Source organism: Ixodes scapularis, unplaced genomic scaffold, assembly GCF_016920785.2.
Source record: "Ixodes scapularis isolate PalLabHiFi unplaced genomic scaffold, ASM1692078v2 PGA_scaffold7__128_contigs__length_106722199, whole genome shotgun sequence".
NCBI classification, from domain to species: domain Eukaryota; kingdom Metazoa; phylum Arthropoda; class Arachnida; order Ixodida; family Ixodidae; genus Ixodes; species Ixodes scapularis.
In genome coordinates this window covers 22,546,635-22,573,457 of record NW_024609882.1, presented here as the reverse complement: position 1 = coordinate 22,573,457, position 26,823 = coordinate 22,546,635, and the positions used below count along the sequence as shown (strand labels likewise).

Below are 26,823 nucleotides of genomic sequence, written 5' to 3'. Positions count from 1 at the left end.
TGGCTGTAGCCATCCTAAATCAATGTGCATAAAGTTTTCTTTGTTTTATGTCCAACTACTATACGACGGATGCAAGCATCAATTAAATGTTTTGCCGTTGCTCTGCCCTCATCTAGTTGCAGGAGAGGAGACAAAGAAAGTAAACTACTGAAGGTGGGGTCATCACCGCCGTTAGGCGGGCCTTGTGTCTTTCAGCTAGCTTGCAGACGCCAACAATGACAAATAACAGGTGGAACAAAGCCTTGTCATGTGCCCCGCTGCAGGTATGAAGGAAAAAAAAAAGTGCTACATTTACTGCAGCCTACTTTCAGTGCAATATTTCAATTCCGGGGACAAGAGCAACAGAAGGCCAACCTTAACTTTTATTACGAAAGCGTTTCTGCTGCAAAACCTCCATTGCCATGCGAAGGATTCGACAATTACACTCCAACAAGAAAAAGTATGCAAGTGTGCTAATCTGGAAAACCGTGCAGCGAGACCAATATTTTCAGGAAGGGAGTTTCCGTGATTTATTAGCTCAAAATTCTATGATTTCTAAGGCCCACAACCTCCCTCGTTTGCAAGTCTTTTCCTACTTCGTAGACTTCTAGGATGTCGAACCTCTATCAATACCCAGGCAGGCCAACGGATGCGGAGAAAATGTGACAACGGTTGCCACTTAAATAAACCACCCAAGACTAGCAATAGACATTTGAAACTGGGAGGAACTCAAAACATTTTATTTCTTACAAATGTACTGAACTGTCAACACAATCTTGAATACTACTTACTCTGTAGAATGAGCTAGACAATACAACGAACCAAAGGAAATCTCGCATGCTACAGAAAACAAAACAAGAAAGGAACAAGCTTTGAAATAGGTAGTTTTTAAGAGATCACACTGCCAGAGAGCAGAGTGCTATATATAGTGTTTGCCCCAGTCCCAACCCGTCACTCGACGTGCCTAAAACAATCTAAAAATGTACAACTGGCAATACTCCCACAGTTTTCACTAACCTCAAATTTGACACCTGCAAGTGACCACAACTAATCCAGCATGCTTAGTATAAATTTTTTACTAATATTCACAAGTAAAAAAAAAAATTTTTCTTTGAGTACATTGGGTTAGGGAAGTTTGAATACATCCAGGCTTTCGTGTGTTTCATAACCTGAGGTGCACAAGCTGCAAAGAAACACAAAATGCAGGTCCTAAACACAAACCGCGTTCGCATCTGCCTTCCATGGGCAAAGTAAAGTAAAAAAAAAGAACTTTGGGAAGCCAAACAGAGAGTTGAAGATTGCTTTTTTTTTCCCCCCGCGTTTCGTGCGCGCTCCATGTCCAAAGAAAAAAAAAGTTGTGGGAGAGCCAGACAATACGGGAAAGCTTCACTTCTCCTCGCACCACTCATTCTCTTTGCGAACCTGCAAGGCAAAGAATAACCCGTCAACCTCCAGCACAACCTTCCACAGCACACTAGCATGCAACATTTTCAGACACACCAAGACATCATCAGTCACTTTAACAGCAAAATGTCCTACAAGATAATGTATTGCACAACACTGATAAGTGAAGTTTGCTTTGAAATTATTGGGGAATAGTTTCAAACAAAGATGAAAGGAAGATACAACTTCATTGAACCCAATGGGCGCAGGGTGGAGACGATGGCGTCTGCTTGCTTTCTGCCCCAATCAGTGAAGGGCACCACAGGCACAACCCTAGGTAAACTCTGTCATCCTCATCAAAACCAGCCATTGAAGATGTCAAGGGAGTCGTTCTAAGTTTTTACAGGAATGGACCAATGCTTCTATGTAAAATCCATCCTCGGTGAAAGTTTCAGCCAGTTACAAGCATACGCAGCTTTTTATACCGAGTCCCTAAATTCGTAACACCCTATAGCAGGGGTTGGCAACTTTTGCAGAGGTTGCATATTAAATACAGGGGCGAATAAACGTAAAGTACAAAGTTTCTTTAATTTTGCTAAAACCCTGTCGAAAATTTCGTCAAACAAAACTAAGCATGTGTTCAGCTTTGAGTTTTTCACATGTCCTCGTTAAATCGCTAGACAGAAAGACCCCCAAGTATTTTACACTCAAATTCAGGGGGGGGGGGGGGGGGGGGGGAAGCTATTCTGGTGTCGTGCCAGGGACCGCACTAAAGTGCCTTGCAGGCCACGGGTTGCCAACCCCTGCCCTATAGAATTAACACCAAGGCTAAAAAGAGCAAAACTAGACCACCAAGAGTAATCACTGCTAGTTAAAGCCCCTCTATGTGCTTCTCACGCGTTTCCACAACACTGGTTGGCGGTACCTGTAAAAAAACGGCTTTATCGAGGGGCTTTTAGTGGTAGTACGTTCAAGACGCACCCCAAGGTAAGGCCACTTGCTCGAATGCCTAGGCTGCACTACCCCTTTAAATGCCAATGTAAAAATTGTCTCGTGCAAGGCAAGAACTGCTTTAGTAACCCCATTTTATCAACTTGAGGGTAGCGAAGGAAGAAAAGGGAAGCAGCAAGCACAAGCGGAAAAGTGTAAAGCGCATCTTGGCCTTTGAGGCAAACCTAGAGCTAACAAATGTCCCCAGAATAATGACACCCTCAAGCTTTTATTATTTTTTTAGTTAGTTTTAAAATGGCAAGATCTAAACGGCTGTGCACGCCTTGCAGGATCTGCCTACAAGCAAACAAGTTGGCATATTCTCTTCAAAGACTAGATTATGGGATAGCTATGTCAGCTAGCAATGAGCCAGCTGACATAAAACACAAGTCGACCGAAACAAGTAACTTGCACACGAAACAAGTGACTGTACACTCATCTAAGCTCCAGCTTGACAGTTAGCGTTCCATTCTGTGGAAACAATCTATCCAACGCCGAGACTCTCAGCTCGTATGTGAACTCTTGGTGCAAATTGTGTCGCATCAAACGAAAGAGTGTACCCATCGAAGTATTTCCTCCCCTTTTCTTTCGATCGACTCATCTCCATTCATTAAAGGGAAGCTACGGAGCTTCTTGAAGAAAACAAGTTAGAAGTGAATTCTAGTGGATTTTTACCTTATGCACCCGAATACCCAAACCATTTGCTGCGCAAGAATTGGTAAACGCGAGAAAACGCGAAAGACAGTCGCTGTCCAAGACGTCATCGACAGATCTTTTGGCTGCCCAAAAGATCTGTGAAACGCGAAAGAACGGGAAAATGGGGCGGGGCTTCAGCCCTATTTTGAAACTGCTCTTATAGCTCTCCGGTGCGTCGTAATGAAATATAATTGTGATATCTGTTATTCTAACGGCCAAATGAACACAATTGAAGTGTTTTTTCTCAAATGCAGAACCGCCCCATTTTCCCGTTAAGAACTGGAAGATTTTGCAACAGCCGCAGAAAAGGCAAGGCAGCCATTTCGACGCCAAGCAGACGCTGCCACTCGTTTACCCCCTCCACAGCGCCCCAGCCCGTTGCACCCACCCAGATCAAGTTCTAAAGTCAGAGCTCAGCATCATCGCATCCTTGTAACCATCTGTGCGATGAGCAGCCAAACTCAATCGCAACATAGAGCGCCTTAGCCTCGGACAAGGTGAAAACCACCAAACATTCGGAGCTCGCATGCACTTTCTTATATGGTACAAGTGTTTTTCCCCTTACTCACAACACGCCCAACGTCGGCCTATGAAAGCGTTGGATCGGCTTGATTCTTTCAGTTGAGTGGACGCTAGAGCATGCACCATATTGGGGATGTTCGGTGGCTGTTCAGTAGCTGCACCAGGTAGCAATGTATGAAACAGCGTGCAAAAAGATGAAGCAAGAGAAAAGTACACAGCACTTGTCATGTGTACTTCTCTCGTGTCTTCCTTGTTTTGCCTGTTTTTTTATATATTATATAAATGTGAACCAACTCGCCCACTTTGCCACTAACTCTTTAACACCTAAACTTCTGAACATGGAACAGCATGCTTTTCAACATCTGCAACGAGTAGTTTCTAACAAGTAGATAATAGAAGCCTGCTCAGAAGAACTAAACAAAAAACACAACGGAAAGCAGAATGGCAGCAAACGTTTTGCTAAAGGACTTGGAAGCTGTCTCCTAGGAAAACATTGGCCGACAATCTGATGCTTCTTTTCAAGACAGACACAAGCTCTGTTGAACAAGCAAAAGAACAGATTCCATGGAAGCCCGAGGACTGGACAACACCAAAAAGCAAGCCACCAACCACCAGGAGTGCAAAGACCACTCCAACTACTGATATGACACAGACTTAAAACACCTACAAGCCATGAACCGATTTCTGTACAGGAGTCATCCATCCTTGCATCACGGGGAAGGTTCTCATTAGGGTCATTTCATGCCAAAGGAGACGTGGCAATTTTTTCATGTCTGGGATTTGTACGAAAAAAAATAATTTAGATAAAGTTGCTTCTGAACACCACAAAAAATTATTTTTTGTGAAACCACAGCAGCTTAACCACTAAGTGACCTGTTTTGCAGGTGGATTGGGGTTGTAAACTCCAAACACCTCGTGTTAGGTGTGCAAGCAAGTCTTGGCAATAGGCCAAATGCCATGCACACTCACCGATAACCACCGATCTCCATGTCTATTTGCTGGATCGCGTTTGACCAGCTCCTCCTATGGACCGGAATGCAGTCACCGGCGGCTATCTTTAGGTAGAGTTATATCATCTCTAGCCATCATAGTAATATGGCGGACAGCGCAATGGCGGCCGGGTGCCATAATATAGCCGTGGATCTAGTACACTGTACCGTGGGAGATATTTCGTGCTTAATTCAAGTTGTTCGACGACGCAGACTCTTGAAACCGGCGTGAACGGTAGCGTCATCTTTGAGGACCTGGAGAAAGTTCTACGAAAGCGCAGCACCGGGGGAAAGCAGCGCAGCTCGCATCGAAAGCAGACTCCGTAAAGGCGTCTGCTTTTGATGCGACTTTCGATGCGAGCTGTGCTGCTTTTCCCCCGGTGCTGCGATTTCGTGAAACTTCCACCGGGTCCTCAAAGATCGGGCTACCGTTCACGCTGGGTTTCAAAAACATGTTTCTTCAAAAAATTTCAATCAAGCGCGAAATATCATCCACCCTATTTTGACGGCAGCCTGCCACCACACCTGCCAAAACGCCGTCTGCCATGGATGGATTACAGTAGCTGCAGGAGCTGTACCTTGGCTAGAGGTAATATAACTCTACCTAAAGATGGCCGCCAGTGACCGCATTCGCAGAGTGGGCAAACGCGATCCAGCAATTTTCATTGAGATCAGTGGCGATAACACAGCTGAGAAGATTCAAGAAACTGAATAACATGCTTTGGAAGTAGCAAGAGTCACTGCACACTCAAGTAATGATTATAATGCAATTAAATGCAATTTGTCCCTCTCGTTCCCCTTCTCCAGGGATTATTTTCGTCGTTCGTCGTTCGACACTCAAGTAACTTTTCTCAACAGCCTAGATGATCACTCATGTTGGCCACAAAAGGCAACTTCCCCCCCCCCAAAAAAAATTTAAGTATTCCAATATTTACATCAAGAGATGGAGTCTATCTAGACAGGGGTGAATGGAGATCGATCCTCTCCACCTTTTTCTCCCGGTCTTCACGGTGTGCAGAGAGGTGCACAAAATTGCTCCTACTTCGACGCCACTGTGATGTTGACCTTGAAAGGGAAATCGTCTAAGAGTTACAGCGCGTGAGCAGACTGAGCTCTAAACCCGAAACGTGTACCACCTTGTCACATGTTGCCCATCCAGGCAGTTTGAAAGAATAGTCTTCAGACCATGCAGCATTGCTTTAAATAGCCCCCTCAAAGTTTGATTCGTGAAGACACTCGAAAACTTTCATCGTTTTCGTGCAATTCATGCTCTTCCACTACTAGTTGAGCCGACGAACCTCCCTGAATGCACTGGTTAATGCACAACTGCTCAATTTTGTGCAGTAGAGAGAAACTGAGCGGGTCTGACGTCACATCCACCAACCCTGCAGTTTTGACTTCGCTGTAAGTCTCGACCGTATTTACTCGAGTAATAGCCGCACTGTTTATGGAGAAGACCTGACTGTTCACTTTTCCACTGAGCACGCAGATTGCCAATCACTGCGATCGACAGCATGATTCCAGCTGTTTACAGGACAAAGATAACGTCTTCGTGCAAAGATGCCATCTGTGAAGATTGCAATTGGATGGAGAATCGTGTTCTCGATCTGGTTTATTCGCTATGTTATTTACGCGCAACGCAATGATTGGATGTATGTGTTCTGAGGAAAGTAGACTCAAGGGCCTTGTACATAAACAGTGCGGCTATTACTCGCGTAAATACAGTAATTCAAATTTTTAGGGCCGGTTATCTAAGAGAACCACACTACGCACAGCTGTAAAGTATCCGGTCAAGGGAATTTAAGTTGTAGTAATCAGTTGCAGACTCGGAAAATAAATACTTCCAAAGATACAGGAGAATTTCGCTGACTATAAACCTTGTAATATTTTTGAAGCAACTAAATGAATTAGCTTCAAAAACAAATTGTGTTGGCATGCATATAAATTATTGATTAATGCCTAGACACTACAGTTTAAGCATTTAATTAAGCAGAGCAGTGGCCATTTCTTCTTTGCTTTGGAAAGTGAATTGTTCGGCGATAGCATAAACACCTCAACATCACGAGAAAGTTTAAATGCTATTGACATTACTCGGTTACTTTTTCTAAATGGCTTAATGGACGCGTTATATCCGTGCTCCAGAGCGCGCGAGTTTGGCGCCCCGTTCACTAAACGGACAGGAGCGCGCTCTTCGTGCACAGAGTATTTCTCGGCACGCAAGTGACTTCTTCGCACAGCACGACGTCACGCCCAAAAACAAGATGTCTGCGATTACCGAAACCGTGTCGAGACGAAGGGCACTCCCAGACCGCTGCACCTTTTCAGTTGAATAGTGCTTAATCCAGCAGGTAAAAGATTTGATTTGAAAGCCGGGACAGCAATTAGCGTTCCGGAAAAAGTTTGTGCATCTCGCCTGAAACCAAATTCATCTATCAAATGATAGCGTGCTGATAGCACAGCGACAGAAACGTTGTCGAGAAGAGAGTCGGACCGCTGCCTGTTTGAGAATGCTTAGCCCAGCAAATAAAGATACTAAGATTGGCAAGCCAAAACATCAGTTAGCGTTGCAGAAAAGGTTTGTTCGTGCATCTTGCTTGAAAATTATTTGAATTATTTTTTTTAAATGGTGTTTTTAGGCTTCTTGGGAACCTAGCACACTGCTTAATTTTTTATAGACATTTGTGATGCGTATTTTTTTGCCTACGAAAGAACTGAAGAAACCGAAACTGAACTATCTCTATTCTCATTTCTGGGCCTCCGAAAACGGAGGTGACGTAGGGAGTGACGTCAAGTGTGAATAGTCGGTATTTGTAGCATTTAGGAGATTGAGATTCTAGTTTGTGTGGGTTATAGCGGCGTGGTGGCGCCATCGTTTTCTCGGACATGTCAACATGGATGACAATGCCGCTCTTGCGAGCGAGTTCGGGCTCCCGTTCAGTGACCTAACACCAACGGAACGAAAGATGTTCCTAAGGAGACTGTCCTCAATAGGGGTCGCTTTGCACTTATGCTCAGACTCCGGCTAACCTGAACGTGCTGTTCGAAGTCTTCCAACCAAAGGTATAGCAACCAAACTTTGACACCATCGACGAGACCTCTACGCAAGAAAACGAGTTAACCAGCGACTTCGAAATGCCTCATCGTTTGGGAGAAAACTAATGTCAACCCAAAACGATCACAGGCCTTCAGTCCACCGTTCGAACAGACATCTACAGCACACAAATTTGGCATGACAATCGCTTTGCAGAACCCTTCAAGTGCCCGTGTTCCCGTGTTGATGCTCGGAACTTGGAAAACAGCCGCTACCAGCCACCCGATTTGTTTTAAAAATACCCAGGACGTTTTGGGGGAATGAAGCGATCACATAGCAGGTGGTAAGCAAGCAGACAGCATTGAAAAATATTTATTCCACCGATTGTTATGAAGGCCGATCGTGTCAGTGTCGCAGTTTTGAAGCACTGTCAGTTCAGCTCAACACCACGCTACAAAATAAGCTTTGGGGTATTACCGGTGCTAACTGAATTTTACAATAGAAATAGGAATTGCATGAAAGAACCGGACGGAAACGCTTCATACGGTGGTGTAAATCCCGAACATATATCAGCAATGTCACTTTCCTCGATTAGGGCTATCTGCTTTGTCAGGGAATGAAGAACATTTCGATAAAATAAAGAGCGGAAAATACTCCCCATGTCAAGTTTTCTAATCAGTCACTGGCTGATGTCGTACCATGGTAATTCCCGGCCCTTCGAACTCACTAGCACTTTATCACATTTGCAGCGATCCTGCGCCGCACACGAACGAAGGTAAACAATCAAGATGGCAGAGTGTTCCCCGTGTTGTCCTCGCCGTCAGCGCGGTGCGAGAGGGTTGTCGGACAACACGATTGCCGGGTGGCAGCAACATGTTGCCCAACTGGTGTTGTTGCCACGATGTGACAGGGTCGCCGGCAAACACAACTTCCCCGTGTTGCCGGATAGAGCTGTCCAACTGTTACCTCAGTGTGACAGGGCCTTAAAAGAAACGGACGAAGACAACAAAATCTTTTTTTCCCTCGAGTAATGAACGCACTTCTTATTCTCGGCACCGCGAGACGAGAAAAGCGTCCAACTCGCCTAGCCATCAAGCCAATTTTCCTAAATCAAGGGACTCTCGTAATGGCTGCAAGTGTGTAGTTGTGTACATGATCAACCGCAAAAATCGAAGGCAAGGGTGCAGGCGAGCTGGTTCAATACTGACATGGTAACCCCGGCTCCAGGGTTACATGTCAGTATGAAACTGAGCGGCAGGCACACGTAACGAAACTGGGGTCAGGGAATTGCCCAGCCCTGGATATACTTCACCCGACGGATGCATTGATGTCAACGAACACGCCGTCATCTCTGGTCTGCTTTCAGACAGTGAAATCGTGAAAGCGGTTAGGCCTAAGAACACTCGCATCGCTCTGTGTCAAGCGAGCTTTGTATGGCGCTTCTTCGGTAAAAGGAATGCCAGAAGCGCATCAAAAGGTTCACCATTTATAGAGCATGGTTACTGTGGCGCACCCACAATCGGCCTTGGGTGTGCCTCCGTCAGTAAAACCATGCCACAGTACGCTGCCATGTCGCATTGGCACCTAAAATTACATTTGCGCCAAGTGCCTAAATGGCAAAAATTTTACCACGCGTAATCAACGCACCCCCTCAAACATCTGTCAATTCTTCGTGGGAAAAAAGTGTACTGTATTTTCTAATTTATAAATAAAGTTGGTTTTTTTTTTCAAAATTTCTGGCAGTACGTCTCATACACCGGTGCGACCTATATGCGTCGACGGACGAGATGCCACCGACGGCGACGGTGGAATCTCTAGCATCTCAAGCGCCGACGCGCATCTCTTTTTAAACAAAAAGCATCAGAAACGCGACCCTCGACGTACAACTTTTCTCAGTTCCGGCAGGCCGAGCGTTTTCGGAGTCTGCACGAATCTGGAAGGAGTGGGGCCATTAAAAGGCGAGAAGACCGTTACGGTCCGGACGACCGGCTATGAGAAGTCCCATTTTACTGTGGTGCTGGCTTGCTGTGCCGACGGGACGAAAGTCCCACCAATGCTAATATTCAAAAGAAAAAAAGAGGCTGCATCTCCACGTGGTGAATGATGTTGATTGGGGCAAAACTCTGGTGGTGCTGATGATATTGATCGCCCTTTCCTGTATAGACGTTGGCAGATACATGCAACGTTTAAACGTAGCGTAGTGGTTAAGACGTCTGCCTCATAAGCAAGCGGTCCCGAGTTCGAACCCTTGTGCGAGCACGGACGCCAGACGAATGGACAAGGCCTAAGGAGCTTCGCCCCTAAAACAGTGCCAAAGGATCAGTTTCCGCGCGCAGTCGTCGTACAGTGCAACATCAAAGGGTGGATGGATGAAGAAATGATGGGTGTGTGGCAAGACAGACACTATTCCCAGCGACCTGGTGGATTTCTTCACGCACACAAGGGCTTTTTAGTAATGGGCAGCATGAGGGCCCATTTAACCGATTTGATTAAGAAAAAGATAAAATCCAAGAACAGCGTTCCAACAATAATCCCAGGAGGTATGACAAAGATGCTTCAGCCACTGGACATTTCCGTCAACTGCAGTTTCAAAGCTGTTCCGAGACGTCTATGGGAGACGTGGATGACCCGACGGAGACCATACCTTCACCAAATCGGGACGCATGAGACATGCATCTTTTGGCGAGGTGGCCAAATGGGTCCAAGAGGCTTGGAATTTTGTTTCCGTGGGCACGGTGTTAGCCGGCTTCAAAAAAGCCGGCCTCATTGAGTCTGTGCCCGGGAGCAACACCAACAAAGCAGGCATTAGCAGTGCTTGCTTGCCGTCAGGCGTAGCCTTCGGTTACCGAGGGTCGGCTTTCCCTCTTAATCCGCGCCCAGCAACATCGGTGGCTTGTACACGCGAGCACCAGCGTATCAAACCGCATTTGCCGCGCCAGTTATTTTTCTTGTTCGAGTCATTGGCGAAATTGGCTCCCTCTTCCGTATGTGTCGCAATCTCAATACACGTAACACGGGATGAGCAATGCCGCACCGACTGTACAAAAAGTGTGATTTATACAAAGGTGCGACTTGTATACCAACTTTTTCATGAAAACAACCATATTTAGGGGGGTGCAACTTCTACAAAGGTGCGACTTATAAATTGGAAAATACGGTATTCATTAAGCAAGTAAATATGGTAGTTGCCAACAGGAAAATGGAACGGAGGTGTTTCTTTTTCAGCCTCCAGCGAGCATTCCTATCTTTGAAAGCACTTCTGTGTCTCAATAGTTTTGGATGCCTAGAAACCGGGCATCCAAATGAGACGCCAGATTGTGCACATCTCGTAGGCGACTATAGGTCCATTTGTAGTCGCGTAACTGGATTTACACCTTAGTAATGCTTCATCTCACGAAACTGCAACTCAATCGCATTCTAACAGCAACTTTTGGAGCTCCGGGACGATACACCGCACCACAAAAAGATTTACAGGGGCACCGACCGCATGCACCAAACCCAGTCGTGATTCCCGAACCACGCTAAACCGAGCAGAGTTGACCCTCAACGAGGCCACGAAAGCAACATGCCACCGCATGCGCCAGACCAGACAGACCAAGTCCCTCCACCCATGCTGCTGCAAACACAGGCACACGATTGCAGAAGGAGAGAAGCCCCGAAGAAGGAGTGTTAGAAGGGCCTAGATTTTATTCTGACAGAAGGAGACCCCTTACAAGGCTGCCACTGGTGGGCGAAGGGAGGGTGCTAAGGCCGCTAGCAATGAGACGGGACAGGGATGGGGAGAGGGGGGGGAGGGCAGTGCCCTCAGAGGGGCTCGTCACCACGTGCCTGCTCCTCCTCGCTGGGGGTGAAGTCGTTCTTGATGTTGAACTGTTTCCTGATCTCCTCGGGAGTCTTTCCCTTGATCATGTTGGCCACAGTCTTGCACGTCACGTCCAGGAGGCCCTTGATGTCCAGGTAGTTGGCCGCCTGCGTGGTGCCAGACGCAACTTGAGTAAGGGTTCGCACACAGCGGTTCGCCGGTCGAACGCGTCTACTATGGTGCACTGAACACGTCTCAGTGCTGCACTTAAAGGACATATGCGAAGCAAAAAAATATTTCTTTTAAACAGCCTGGATGGAAAAAGGATGTCATCAAATATATTTACAACAAAACATTTTTTTAGAGCTATATTTACGGCAGAAAACAAATTTGTAATTGGCACCCGTGGGAGCCCGCGGAGAGATGGCGACTGCCAGTCACGTGACTGGCCATTAAGTCACGTTGTGTTTGCAACCCTCTTAAAGGGTTAGGGAAACGGAATTCCAGCATTCATTTCATAGCTTTAATGTGTTGCATGTTGCAGCATAACCTCAAAAACACCAGGCTTGCATTGAAAGGCACAAGCGAACTAATTTTAAAGCTAGTTAAACGACTTTCCAATGTGCACCTGGTGGATGCATGCGGAGCCTATTTGGGAGGTAATCTAGCAACGTCGGGGAACTTGCTACGTAGTCACGACGTAGCAAGCTCCATCGGAGCAGCGCCGTTCTTTTGGAATTTCAACGTTCTCTTTCTTAACTTTCTTACTTAATTCATAAATCGTGCATTCAACCAAACAGTCCGAGAAGACTGAAAGGAGGGACTCCCCTCTTTCTTGGACCCTTGTTTGTGCACCCGGATACAGCCATTCGCCCCCTAGAAGATTAGCCAGTTCCTCATAATTTGGACAAAAGTTGCTTTTCCCAGCCCGTTCACTCCTAAGCTGACAGTGCTGTGGAAGCTGCGTGCTCCTTGGGCCAGCCACATGCTCGTCACCCCACGGGTACTTTGACCGGCTCAGTTGTAACGCGTTGATTCTATTGACACCACCACAACGCTGACAACACCACTAACGGCAAAGCTCAAAGCCACGCCAGCCTTGCTGCGCCACGAATGCGGGAAATCTTTTCTTTCTGTTTTTGTTTGTGTCGGATATCCCATGACTCATCGCACTCTCCGTTCGCTTCTCTTGGAGCGCTTGCTCGAGTGCACCATTTGGAATGAAAAATATAGCCAGTCGTTCAAAATACAAACGTGCTCGACTCATTTTTGAACGAAATTTGAATATTTAAATTTTTGTTTCCGTACCCCTTTAAAGCTAGGTCACGCTTTTTTTTTATTACGCGAAATATTATGTGTGGGAAAAAAAACAAGTATAAAAAATTGTCGCCTCCTCGACTTGTACCACTCGAGCGAGAGCTGCAACCCGCTGGCACCGCTGTCTGCAGGCACATCACTGGCTTCCAAGCTTTTTCGCGGAAAGGGCCTCAGGTGTGTTTTCGTAAAGTCAAAGCCCTAGCTGCTTGATGTGGCCGAGAAGTCTACACTTTAACTACGGATCCATCGCAAAAGGTGAGACCACCACTGCCATCACCACCAGCGGCACAGAAACCCAAATAACACAGCACGAGCCGAAGCTGAGCAGATGACGCACTAGGCACACGCACATTTTTCAGCTGGGTAGCCAAGCCAATCCAAGTGGCTTACCACTCCTCCACTGAGTGAACAGGCACGAGAAAAAAAAAAGTGAAAAGGAGGACCCTTAGACTTCGCATATCAAAAAAATTGTTTCGCACCGTAAATACAGCTTAAAAAAAATGCTTTCATTGTAATTCAGTTTTATGACAGACCACAATCCAAGCATTAAAAAAAATTGAAAAATTTTTTGCACATGTTTTTTAACATTTAACAGCAACCAGATACTGCAAGCATCCATGAGTGTGTGTACACCATTCCTGTGTATGCAGTGTATGTGTACACCATTCCTGTGTATGTTCAGGAAACGCCTGAACAGATCCGGCACGATAGTTTGTGCGCCAGTTCAACGAGTCTTCTACGGTGTCCAGGTAGCGTCTCCGTGTGGTGTGTTTGGTGTCCCGCGCGAACAGTGCATTGAAGCGTCCAGCAGTTGGTCGGACGAGTTACAGCTTGGACGACAAATGGGCGCCGACGTTGTGGCTGAAGAATGCCCTGCACAGTTACCAGCCGCGGATTGCTCTACAACAGAAGTGTAGTCACCAGTTTTCCTCGGTTCTGATGATACCAGATGAGAAATCGATGGGACAAAATAGAAATACGGCAAATACGAAAGATGGGTTCCAAGTTCCAGCACCACCGCAAACCAAGCTCAGAAAGAGCCCGAGTCGTCCAAAACTGTCAAGGGGCGAGGGAGGGTGCACGAACGAGCTGCACTCGTCTTAACGGTTTGGGGACGTCCCTAGGTGGACGAGCTAGGCTCGTGTAAAATGGCGAAGGAGTTAAGGGTGAAGAGGTATAGTAATGAAACACCACCGCGCGCCTAAACAATGCTCATCCAGATTGAAATGGAGGGGGGGTGGGAATCGAACCCAGGACACCGGAGTCTTGCAGTGCGAGCTTTCACTCCATGTGGCTTAAAGGGGCCCTGCAACGTTTTGACTAGTTTTTAATTTGCACCGAACCTGAGCGCAATGAAAGCAGTAACTTAAAGAAACTTTTATTTTCTCATATTTCGCTTTATTTTAAAAGTTATAGGCAAATTAGAATTACAAAAACAAGCAAAAAATAACCTCCTTCACGACGTCATAGGTACTGGCTTGAGTGGCCGTGAACTAGAGGAGTAGTAGTGAGCTCATCGAGCGCTCACGGCTGCCGCACTCCGTGTCGACGGCTCGAGAGGGCGCCACTAAAGCACGTGTTGGATAGGCTGTATGAAGCGGGCGGCCAAAGCGGCTCGCTTTGCATTTGCTGAGCGATTAAAGACTAATTCGGCATAACACTTCATTGGCCACAAACAGCAAACACGGGGTAAAGATCAGTTTAGAATGAAAGCCATTTCGCACTGCCATAACGCCAAATGGCCAAATCGCCAGCCAAGCCCGCGCCAAAAGCCTTCGGAACGCTCGGAACCGGTCGCATCCTCGAGCCGGTACACGACCGCAGCGCCGCCGCATACATCCAAGAACTTTCTATGCTCGCTGTTCGTCGTAGCCTCATCCCACTAGTCCTTTCTAGTAACCGCCATTTTTTCCGCCGCTTGGTGGCGGGTTTGTTGACGGTCTTTTCTTGTTTTCGTACTTTATAAACTGCATTTTTTTCTTTTTGGATCTAGAATACTGAACAAAAACTACTTTCATACAAAATTGAAACGGTTCGCGACACTTTTATTTTGTATCTCGACTAAAAAAAAGCTTTTAGCAGCTCTGACCATTAAGGCCCGTTCACACTCTTGCAACCGAGTGCGACCGAGAGAGACCAAACCGGTTGTTAAGCCTCTTGCGATCTCTTAGGACCAGCTCCGCTCAGTGCATCCGGTCCCAAGAAGTCTTTCTCGGTCGTACTCGGTTGCAAGAGTGTGAACGCGCCTTTAGTAAGCCCAGGACCAAAGACGTCACACATATTTCGCGCTTTCGGCAATGGGGGTCGCCCCGATAGGTGGAGGAGGTTTCCGCGTCGTCCGGTTAAAATATGACGCACTGATATTTAGTTACTCTTCGTGCCCGCTGGCTTGCCCGAACCCCAAGAGACGTGGAAACTGCAAAAAAGGTAGACGCTTAAATATGATTGCAGGGCCCCTTTAAGCTGCAGCGTGCCAACACACTTGGCCACCAATTCACCCAAGTCTATGCCCCGGTACCCCCGAAAGGCCCCGGTGGTTGGTCGAGCCTGCCAGTTTAAATACAGCACCACACTCGGCGAGGACCTGTAAATGTCCAAACATCCTTGGGGTGCTCACTGACTTCCGCCAAGTTTGGCTACCGTGTGTATCTTATGCTACAACAGACTATATAGGGTTTCAGGAAGTTAAATATGATTTACCTCCACTTGCAACCAGATTCTCTTTGCTGTAGCTTCACAGAATCCGCCGACATCGTAAAGACGTGCAGAATGCGTTTCAGCGTGTACAAGACCGTGCCAGCACACTCAATACAGTGGTTCAACTCGCCTATTGCCGTGTATTATGTGGGCGTCTGCATCTAGCGTGAAAACCCCGATGTGCAAGAACAAAAGAGACGAGCGGCCCAGGAGACGAGGGTCGGGCTGGACGCGGTCGTAGTCACACGAAGGCACTACACCATCCGTGGACCTATCCACATCCCAATCAAAACAGTGTCACCCATGCTTTCGTTCCTTGCACCTCACCCTTTTGAAAGACTTTCTAGCAAACTATAATCTGTGTTAGTATCAAAATTTCCCAGTGGTGTAGTGTTCCCCAATGGAATGCCCAATCTTCTGTACACTTTTACTTCAGACCCTATCTGATAACTTGAAAACAGCGTAAAATCGTCGCTGGTGAAAAAACTTTCATTCTCCTGAAAGGTGAGATATGGCTGTGCTGCATGAAGCGCATCAGTTTTTCGGTCTTGCGTGTTTGTCTTCTGCCTATGCTTCCTTCTTTTGCTTAGCACTTCTGACAACTTACCCTAGGCAGCCTACCACTGAAGGACTAATGTCAAAGAAGAAGACCACATATGTGAAAGCAGATGATAGCAGACTTCCATAGCTCATAAAACAAATTGAACTCCCACTTTAACAATCTCACTTAGCACGCAGGGTTTCGCATGATTTCTCGAGAGATGTTTTCTGCAAGCCACTATAGACCTTTCCAGAAAAGGGCTGCTGGCCGGTTTCATTTTCAGTGTTCGTGCGTACCGCGCGTGATTTGCTCGCTTTCCGAAGCGACGCACACGCGCGTGCTGAGCTGTGGAGATTGCACGCCGAGCTGTGGATTTGTAAACATTGGAAAGGTCTATACCTGTATGGATAGCTTAGACCAATAAACTATGCTGCGAATAAAAGATGAAATGCCGCTTAAACTAAAGCTTTCTATTCATGCTAGGCCTAACCAATGTAGGAAGGACAGTTTGAATTTGAATGGCAGAGCAGTCGAAGGGTAGAAAACTAAGAACAGGATCACTATACACTATGGACACTGCAACATTGCATTGCTTCATTGGCATCATGCTGTCTGCATGGAAAACAAATATAGATTAATCGGCTATTGTAAGCAGTTCCCTAAACCTCCGTAGTTATTCTTTTTGTGCCCAAAAAGCAACCACAAAATCTGTTTCTGCATTACAAAAACACGGAAGAGCCAATAAAGAAACTGCGGCCCATGAAGAGACTGGAAAGGTTTTTTACAAAGCAGTCAGATTTCCGGCACCGGCTGGGTGCGACAAGTGCAAGTATGCACACAAAAACCCTCTTCCTCGAGTAATAGTCAGACCGTTTGAACAGAGCCAGTGTGCATCCCTTGCTGCAGAGCCCAGATAGGCCAAATCATTGCATTACACGTAAGAAACATAAAAAACAAACAAATCTTCACGAAGACACAACCTTCGCCGAATCTTGGGCCACGTGAAACGCACAGACAACAGTTTCACACAAGGATCTCAACGTTGTCCAGTCGTTCACTATGCTCCTCCTAACGATCTCCCATTTGCATGCCCTTTGAAGGAGTAGACAACGCGTAGGCTTTACTTATAAAAAGCGTAGCCATCGTTCGGTTAACGCGGTATTCCGACGCCGAGAGAGGGGTGCCCAACGAAGAGGGAGAGAACGTCCGTACCAGGATGAGCTCGAACAGGGTACCCTGGTCCACCTTGAGGAAGTCAGCGTCCCAGGAGGAGATGTCATCCGTCCGCTTCTCCTTGTTCTCGTCGTCCTCTGGCGGGGGCGGGTCATCCTTGTGGTAAGTGGCCCAGTGGATCACCTTCTTCAGGATGGCAGAGTTTACGTTGGGCAGGGGCACCACCTCGTCCTCGTCGTCATCCATGCCCAAGTCTGCGACGACACAAAGAGCAATCAACGAACCAGCTAGCAAATCGCCGGCACAGGAACCTCTGGTACGAAAATAGGCAAACACTCTCTCGACCAAGGAAGCAAGATCATGCTGGCTCCATTGAGCTGCAGTCAGGGGCGGATTTATGAAAGGGGGGTGACACAGCCAATATTGGGCTAACAAAATAGATCTGAGCAACGTTTTGGACGTAACATCATTTCTCAGCATACTCCCCCCCACCCCCCCTCTACCCCAAGCCCAATCCCTATATCCGCCCCCAGCTGCAGTGACTGGGCTCCCCCAGTGTTCTTTTGTGCCAATCATTTTGCCTTCAAGTTCGTCCCAAGACGCTTCTTCCCTCTCCTTCCTAGTATGTGCATCCATTCAAAGTCGAAATAGGGAGTTTTACGTGGTGAACCAACGAAGGACATATGGCATGCACCAGCGGAGGATCGAGAATTAACTTCAAACATCTGGGGATCTTCTTGACGTGCAACCGAAATCTTCAATGCGATGCCTTCTCCGCAAGGCAATCAAGAAACATTGATGATCTCAATTTCTTGGCTATCATCCTAAGTAGAAGGGAAAAGAAATTAGAAGAGTGCAATATGGGCTTTCATGTGTCATACCAAGAATGTTCCAAGCAAATGACATTGTACTTTGAGCAGATAGCCGGTATAGGTTACAGGAGCTGATTAAAATCTGTGTGGAGGAAACTCTCTGGGCCTCAAATTCAGTAGCGACAAATCGGGAATAATGGTTTATAATGTTGAGAAGGGGGACCCGCTGAAAAATCAAAGCGTCTTAATTGAACACTGGGAGAAGTATAAATACCTCGGAGTATGGATGAATGAGGGAAAACAATACTTAGAAGAACAGGAAGGAAATATGCTAGAGAAAAAAAAAAAAAAAAGGAATGCGGCATTTAGGAAGCATAGGGCACTATGGAATTACAATAGATATGAGTCTGTGAAGGAAATATGGAAACGAGTCATGATGCCGGGGTTGTCTTCTGGCAGTGCAGTATTATGCATGAGCTCTGAGGTCCAATAGAGTTAAGAGACCTGGCAGAGGCGCATGGGAAGACTGGCACTAGGGGCTCATGGAAACACCAAATGAAGGAGTGCAGGAAGACATCGGCTGGGCATCGTTAAAGGTTTGAGAAGGGATCCGTAGGTTGAAATTCTAACAAAGGCTGGACACAATGGGCGAGAAAGTATACAAATATCTATACATGAAAAGTTTGAACACTAAATTGACAAACCGAACTTCAAAACTGAAATTCAAATACCAACAGCAAAGTGTAGGGGCAGAACAGACTACCTCTGTGAAAAAGGAAGTAAAAGAAGCCGGGAGAAAGGTGTGGGGGGAAAGAATGCAGGGAAAATCAGCCTTAACTATGTATAGGGGACGAAAACAGGAAATAAGGAAGGAACATTGGTACGATAATTCACTGGGAACCTCGCTGTTCTTCGCGGCCAGAACAGGATTATTGAGGACTAGGACATATAGGACAAAGTGTGAGGAAATGGATAGGCGGTGTGCGTATGCCAGGGGGAAGACGAGACAATTAGCCCCGAGAGCGAACAGAAGCATCGCTGCGGTCGCCGCGCCACGATTGGGTGAGGTGTAGTGACGTTCGGGGAAAAACCCCGCTCCGCAATCTTCGCATCCGGCTCGCTTCCCTGCACCGGTTTCCTACAATGTGTGCCGCAAGTACTTCGAGGAGCGAGACCTCATTTACCCGGTGCACATGACGCTTGGTTAGGCCAATATTGATGTGCTGTCGTATTTTTTATAAGCCTGCTTGTCACTTTAACCTTTATAATTGGGTTACAAATCCAGAAAGCAATCGGCGAAGACAATTCTGCCGATGAACCTCCCCATCCGTCCACACGACACAAGGCAATCTTGCGAGGGGTCGGTGAAGCGGCGGCATAAGTGTTTCAGAAGCTGGAATTCTGTTCCTAGCATGTTCATGATTTAGAAGAATATTACATCCCGCTTTACAGGCATTTGAAATGGCATTTATATCAAGGGCCTTTAGGCAATCTGCAACTTAGCTCGCGACCCCGATTCTGCACATGTCACTCTGCATGCGCTGGTTCGCAGATGTTTTAAAGGTCCTGGGTCTGGAGGCCTTTGAAGTGCTCGTGGAACAGGGTTGTTTTACATAAATGTAGCTTTTTCGTGAATTGATGATATAGATCATACACGTATGCAGGCATATTTTATTGTTTAGAAGATGCACAATTACTGGAAATTAGTTTGTATGGTAGTAAAAAAAATGGTCAAACTGCCCCCAGTTTCCTGTATTAGATGTATTGAACTGCCCAAAATATGCACAGCAATAGTGCCGTAATTTGGAATGTTTACACCTTTCCTGGCATTCTTTCTTTATTCCAGCCTTGAGTATTCGAAAAATACACCGTTTATTTTAAATTTTCACTTCTAATTAAAAGAGACACTGCTGCAGGTCTCCAAAAGCTTCTTCAGCCTCCAAACTCCCTACAGCTGGACCCCCTGACAACGAAGGAAAACAGGAGGAATAGCAAGCATTTGAACGGCTGTCCAGTGGTAGATGCTGCACTAGTAGAAGAAAATGTGGAACCTGCGAAGGGTGACAGTTTGCGTGAGAAAAGCTTTAGGTATTTCAGACTCAGGACAATTTGATTTAATTAAAATCACAATTTTAGAGCCTAAGGGACTAATAACGGGCTAGACACCCTGGCTTACGTTTGTTGTACATTATTTGAGGGATGATATAGACAAATCCACAAAAACCACCCGTGTAGTCCACTGAAATACTATCCGAATCCAGCAAAGGTCAAATGTGAGCAATGTATATAAATAAATGTTCCTTCTTTCTTTACTTTGCCCCTGTACTTGGGCTGTCTCACTTGTGATTCTCTCTCCATGGCCCAGACTGTATTTAACATGTTCCTCGAGCAGCATGCAGCTTTCCTGCCTCTGCCATCTTGTTTAAAAACAGATAAAACAAAAAATGGTTACCTGCCAATTTATTCACACCATCAGCACCATGGATTGTGCGAGATGTAAATCCATAGTGATGCTCCTGCGATTGTGCCCATATTTCTTTATTTTCATATACCAGCTGCGATTCATGCATTGCTGCCCTGTCAAGCATGCCTGAAATGTTAAAGTTTCGCCAGCAGCTACAGGCCATACATCAATAAAGCCATGTTACAAAATTTACACTACCTACGAAAAATACGCAAAACATTGAATAGAAATGAGCGCGCCGACAGCTAACGTCGCCCCAGCCCTCACACGGCGAGCGGGATGAGTCTGGGAAAAATTCTGCCCTCGACGTGACGTCACACCGGCTCGCCGTGAGGGGGCGCCACGCAAACTTCTCAGGGCTAATAGACAACAGGGCTTGCGCTCCCATCGACCCGGAGGGGGCAATGGATTTAGCCGGAGTGCTGGGGTGAGAATGAAAGAAGGGATGAGAAGTGCATTTTAATAACAAAGAGGAGATAAGAAGACTGGTGGAAATTATCTAGAGAGAATTGAATGATTTACAGTACAACTAACTGGGGACAGGCAGGACAGAGGAAAATAGGGACTTCCTTCCACAAGGCTCCGGCCCGGTCTCAACCCTGTCTCCCAGTGGGTCCGGTGCTGGGGTAATGCCGGCCAGGTTTGACCGGAGAAAAATTGGCGATCCCCTCACCGGGGGGAAGGAAGCGGGGGTGATGTTTTTAGTTACTTTAGCTCAATCCCCTATAGGTCACCCTGGTGGTATCCCATGTCACCTGGTGATAGTTACAAAATTGAAGAGGGGAAGCAAATGGGCTTAGAAGGAAGAGAGGAGCCATACTTTTGGTTTTTAGTTTCTAGGCTAGGGGACGCAAGCTACCGCCCGATTAAAGGGTACAGCAATTAGCATCCATCCATCCATCCAATGGACACAGAGGACGTGACCTCAGCCATGAATTCCAACGCACCCAAAGAAGTCTCTCCTGTGTGAACTGTTACAGGGTGTGAAAAGGGCAACCGTTCTTAATTTTTGACTCTCCTGTCCGCACTTAAAAAGCCTCCGACACGCCAAAAAAAATTTTTTTTTTGTTTTATCATGCTTTTTTTATCAATGGCATATCAGGACATTACAAAAAAAATTGTTTCACTATAGAGTTGCGTAGTTCTTTCATAAAAATTTAAATACAAGGCCCTATTCAAAGTTCCCACCAGTGCACTGTGACGTAACAGTGTACCGCAAGGTGTCGGGGTGGTCAGAAGGGATGCATCGCCAGAAGTCACGCGAGCTGTATCCCTCCTCGTGCTTTATTATTTTTAGTATTTTTGTTATTCTCCGCACCTCCACAAGCAATCCAAGCAGACAAGGTTTCTCTCTTATTTGCTTTTCATCGCTTAATGTTGCTGTAAAGGTAGAAGAGGAGTCAGTGAATTGATGTGATCAACTACAATGTCTAGAAGGTGCTGTGTGAGGGACTGTCCCAGTATTTCAGCAACTGAAGATGAGATCACACTGCACGTATTTCCGAGAGACATACAAGAGATGGACCGGTAGCTGACTGCGGTTCCCGCAGGACAGCTATTAGAATCCATGGGTAGGCGATGGATATGCTCGATGCACTTTAGTGATGAAGATTACATTCCTAGGCGAATGTTACTAAAGCTCACAGGTCTCGATGTGAGACCTCAACTGCAGGTCTAAGTTTCCTGCCCATCTTCCTGCAGCAGCGGCACTCAAGAGGCTTGAATTCAGGCATCACGACGCATTGGCTGCATGTGCACCTAGTAAACAAGTTCTACTCATGTTCTAGATAAAACACATACTTTATGCCTGACATTTACTTGTAGTTGGTACACTCACCAGTTAATACTCTTTAGACGCCAGGCATCTTCAGCCTGGAGAGTATCCGATGATTCAACGACCTCGGTGTCTGAACCTTCGGCAATGCGATCGGGCGTGTAGTATGCTCGCAATCCTAATTTCTGCGAGCGTTCTAATTTTTTTTTTCAAAACTTTATAGCTTTTTTGTGCCCAGTATACCTCTGTGTCATCGTACTGACGGCATGCATTCATACACTGGCTTGTACTCGCAACACTTTCATCATTGACCTCCATCACGTCGATCCACTGACTATTCGTCCTCAACTTTTACAGCATGCAAACTAACCAACGGTGCAGCGATAAAGAGCTAGTGGAACAGAGACTTTGTTTTCTACAATCGCTCGTACCAAGAGCAGAATAAAAAAAATATTTAAAAAAAGTCTTGGGCACGGTTGCGGAGAGCACAAGGAGTGAAACTCGCGTGATTTCCGGTGAACCCACTTTTAGTGACGTAGGTTGATGCCTCCCTTCTGACCGCCCCGACACCATGCGTTACACTGTTATGCCACAGTGCACTGGCGGGAACTTTGAATTGGGCCTTGTATTTCTATTTTTTATTAAAAAAAACTATGCAACTCTATAGTGCAACAATTTTTTTGTAATGTCTTGATATGCCATTTCAATGCCTAGCATGAAAAAAAAAAATTTTTTTGGTGCGTCAGAGGCCCTTTAAGACTAACTAAGTCACATATTTCCCTTACTATATATCACTCTGATTTACAATGTTCTTGAAACTTTTCAGGGGGACTTCCACAAAAACCAATGCTCTATCCTTGGTAGAAGTTTGGAGACAAAATACCAACAGATGCAATCACTTCCTTCGAAAAAGAAAGGAGAACCTGTTTGGGAGATATAGGGGGATAAGCATCTGAGTGCAGCTTGGCACATATCTCCTTTCTCAAGAAGAGGGTTCCTATAGTTCTTGGGAGAAGGCCCTTGGCCTCCAGCACTGAAGGTCAAGGGACCATACCTTGGGATAGGATTAGTAGGAGCTCAATCTTAAGGAGAGATAATCCACTTGGTTTACAAATCTCCAAAGCCTGGCACAGGGGGTGATGGAGGGAAAAGTTGTAGAGGAGCAAGCCACAAAAAGATTGAAGAACTAGTGTAGAAATACACAAACTGGGGTTACCAGGCTTTGTTGCAAGTTTGGACCTGCAGTTGTTGTACTCTTGTTGTTGTTGTTGTCTTTTTTTTTTTTTTTTGGGGGGGGGGGTATTTTTTTTGTTTGCACTGCAGCAATTCAACTTGTCTTCTTTACAGGGTGTCTAGCAAATTATTATCGAACTTCCCTGACTTTTCCAGGTTTTCCTTGACAATTTCAGGTGAAATTCTCTGACCACTGCAGAGGTGGTTAAATATGCAAGACCATTAAAACACAAGGCATTAAGCATTGGGCACTGTGAGAATCATTTTGCACAGGCTTAATCCAACTTTCATATTCCAAAGTATTCGGGTTCGTCCAGTCCGGATTAAACGAGCACTTTCTTGCCGCCGACATCGTCGGCGAAGAGGCCACTTCCAGAAAGGAAACACGATGAAAACACGACGCTCAACCACGCACATTAATAACCGAATGGCAGCATGGCCGCCAGATGCACACTTTCGGCTTAGGGCTTGGGGCCTATGGCTTTCCAATTTGTTACTAAATCTAGTAGCTATAACCGGATCTAGCCTAGTGTCGAGCCCTCAATCCACACCAATTCAATCCAAGGCTTGGACTGGATGTGTCGGCTGTTCCCTTTGCATCGTCTAGCAGACTCCACATCGGGTAAGCAGAACCCGCACTCCGCTCTAAGCAGAATTTATTGCCTATTTTTCTGCCCCCCAGTCCTCAAGTCTTCGCTCAGGGCACTCGATGGCATTTCCGGCTCATTTTCCCTGACTGGGCTCGCTTTTTGACAATATCCCTGACAATTCCCGGTTGCTATAGACTCCCTGCTTTAACTGAACAACAATGATGGGACCTATACACCTAAGTGAAAAGGTTTGGCAGGTATAAATAAACATATTGAAGCTAAGCTAGGCCAGATTAAACAGTACACAATGACCTTGCAAGCTTGTAACGGACAAATCTTGCTAGGAGAAAGGTGCTACCCCATTAGCAATTTCTCAGAAGTGGCAACCTGCAGCCACAGCTGATAGTGTGTGATAAGGCTCAACCCTTGTGCAAAAACTTCCCCACAACCCTTTGTGCGTGTTAGCAAGGCACTATCTCAGCATAAAAACTTGACACTAGGGTTGCATTCTGCCAGTATTCAGAACTTTTTGCTTTCTAGAAACTACACTCTAAAAAAAGTTTGTGCGTCTACTTTCACGCACAACACTCGGAGAGCCAATCACCGCAACTTACGGAGGCAGCTCAGCGAATGAAAATGCCGAAATCTATGTTTAGACCAAAAAATGCAGTCCCAGTTGTGACATTAAGCAATGTAAAGTGTCACGCTTGCATTGCTTAATGTCACAACTCGAACTGCGTTCTTGGTCTAAACACATGTTTCGGCATTTTCATTCGCTGAGCTGGCCCCATAAGTTGCGGTGATTGGCTCTCCGAGCATTGTGCGGGAAAGCAGACGCACGGGCGTTTTTTTAAGAGTACATGCTGGAACTATCCTTTTTTTTACTGTTTCACACAGCACTATTTAGTACTCAAACACAGTGACGGACTTCAATAATGACCCACCGTAACTTTGTTACAAGTGATCTGACACCTTTTAAGTTTAATTTCACAAGTGGGGCAAATGTCTCACTTTGTTTTTTTTTACACTTGTTACATTCAATTGAGTTCACACATTTAGTGCAGAATAAAAGGTGACTGAAGATAACCTTATAGGAGAAACTGCCAGATGCAGAAAAAGGCTTGCCTACGAGTTTGTAAACCAAGCCTTCATTCATTTGAAGTGTGTTCACTCAACTAAAAACATAATTCAGTTGAGTGAACTGAAAACAGCTTTGGTTGCCATATCTGCATGTAGTAATTCTGGACTTCAATAGAAGAAGAAGACCATTTATGTCGTTGGTGACACGACAAAAATAAATAAAACAATATTTTCATGTAAGAGCAATTAAAAAGATAATCTGGGGGAAATATAACCAGTTCAGTAGGATACAGCTGGAGTGCATCCTGGATTGTTATATACTGAACCGACATACAGTTCCTTGTTATTGATGTTTAAATGAATGCTTTGAAGACAGTTTATAACTTCCGCCATCCCAGTTAACTAACAACTAAATATGGCGACAGTCACACATAAACAGCCATCCTGAAAGCACAATGCAGGCTGCAGCAGAGCACCCGGATTCAAAATGTGTATGCTGCCTGCACACGTGAGGCTTCACTACTGCTCTTAAATGACGACAACTTTGCATAAACATTGAATTCGCAGGATTTTTCTTTTTTTTTTGTTTTCCTGGGTTTGTTAAAAGATTAACAAGCTTTCCTCCAGAGCCACGAACAAATTAATGGGCTCTTCTTTAGAATTACAATTTTATAACGCGCCCTTTTTAACCGCACACAGAATTCACCGAAATGCAGGGTGCAGGCGCGCGTACCGAAATTACCACCGTAGAAAAACAAAAACATTACCGGTACTATTTCCTGATTTGGTCGCGGTTTTCCAGCTCACTCATGAAAGGTCAAAACATCGTTACTCCACTAAACAACCCTTCCAACCAATTTGTGTTGCACCCTAGAGCCTTGCTTTGCAACGTAAACAAAAGGACCTATTGGCGGTACGCGAGCCGTACACGGGTGAGGCAACAGAGGTGCAAGAAAGGAGCCCTCCTTACCTTCAAGCATCGTCTTGATGGTGACGGACGCCTTGGCGATTTCGACGTCGACGTCGAAGACCTCCCCGTCGGAGCTTTGCAGCTTGATGTTCGGCATCTTTAAAGAGAAATGGTGCAAGACTTGAAAGACATGCGAACGACACGCGGCGTGCGAAAATGAGCGAGCCACTCGATGTTGGCGTCTCGAGCACGAACCAAGGGAAAGGCTTAACAGTTCGTTGAATTAAAAAATACGTAACGGATTGGTAGTCGGCCAAACGACTGGGTATTGCTTAACTTCCTAAGTTACCAGCAAACTGCGAGGTTAGGAAGACTACACAGCGCAGAAAGTGAAAGGAACTGAGGACCACCAGTCACAAAGGACATTACTGTTTGAAAGAAAGGTATAACCTAGAAATTGACTTCTAAGTGAGAAGCTTATGCAGCAGATCTGTCACAAATTACGCCACACAGGTTACGAATTTACAAACTTATTATTGAAAGACAGCGAGAGAGACGGAGTTTGGCCGGAGCGGACTGACTTAGGCCTAGCCCTCGAAGAAAACGCAATGTCAAGAGTCGCTGTCGTTCTTTGAATCGGCAACACGCCTTTCCGAAACGATTCGATAGTACCTAGTTTTCTCAAGGAACCCGGAAAACTACTTACATTGGTAAACCCTAGCTTCCACGGAAAATTTTGTGCGACCGACACCGACGACGACAACACACACAGAAAACAAAAATATGAAAACAACAAAGAAGCCGAAGGAGCGCTGGAATCCCCCTGCCGGGGATACCGGG

At 45.9% G+C, this 26,823-nt stretch overlaps 1 protein-coding gene across 1 annotated transcript; it reads right to left on the bottom strand.

Moving 5' to 3' along the window:
• Window positions 1-698: 698 nt before the first annotated feature.
• Window positions 699-26,823, bottom strand: LOC8023609 (S-phase kinase-associated protein 1). The gene is made up of 5 exons (XM_029973623.4): window positions 26,690-26,823; window positions 26,044-26,140; window positions 17,160-17,374; window positions 11,419-11,559; window positions 699-1,401 (listed from the first exon to the last, which is right to left on the bottom strand). The coding sequence occupies exons 2-5, from the start codon at window positions 26,138-26,140 to the stop codon at window positions 1,366-1,368; spliced, it is 489 nt and encodes a 162-aa protein (XP_029829483.1). The 5' UTR covers window positions 26,690-26,823; the 3' UTR covers window positions 699-1,365.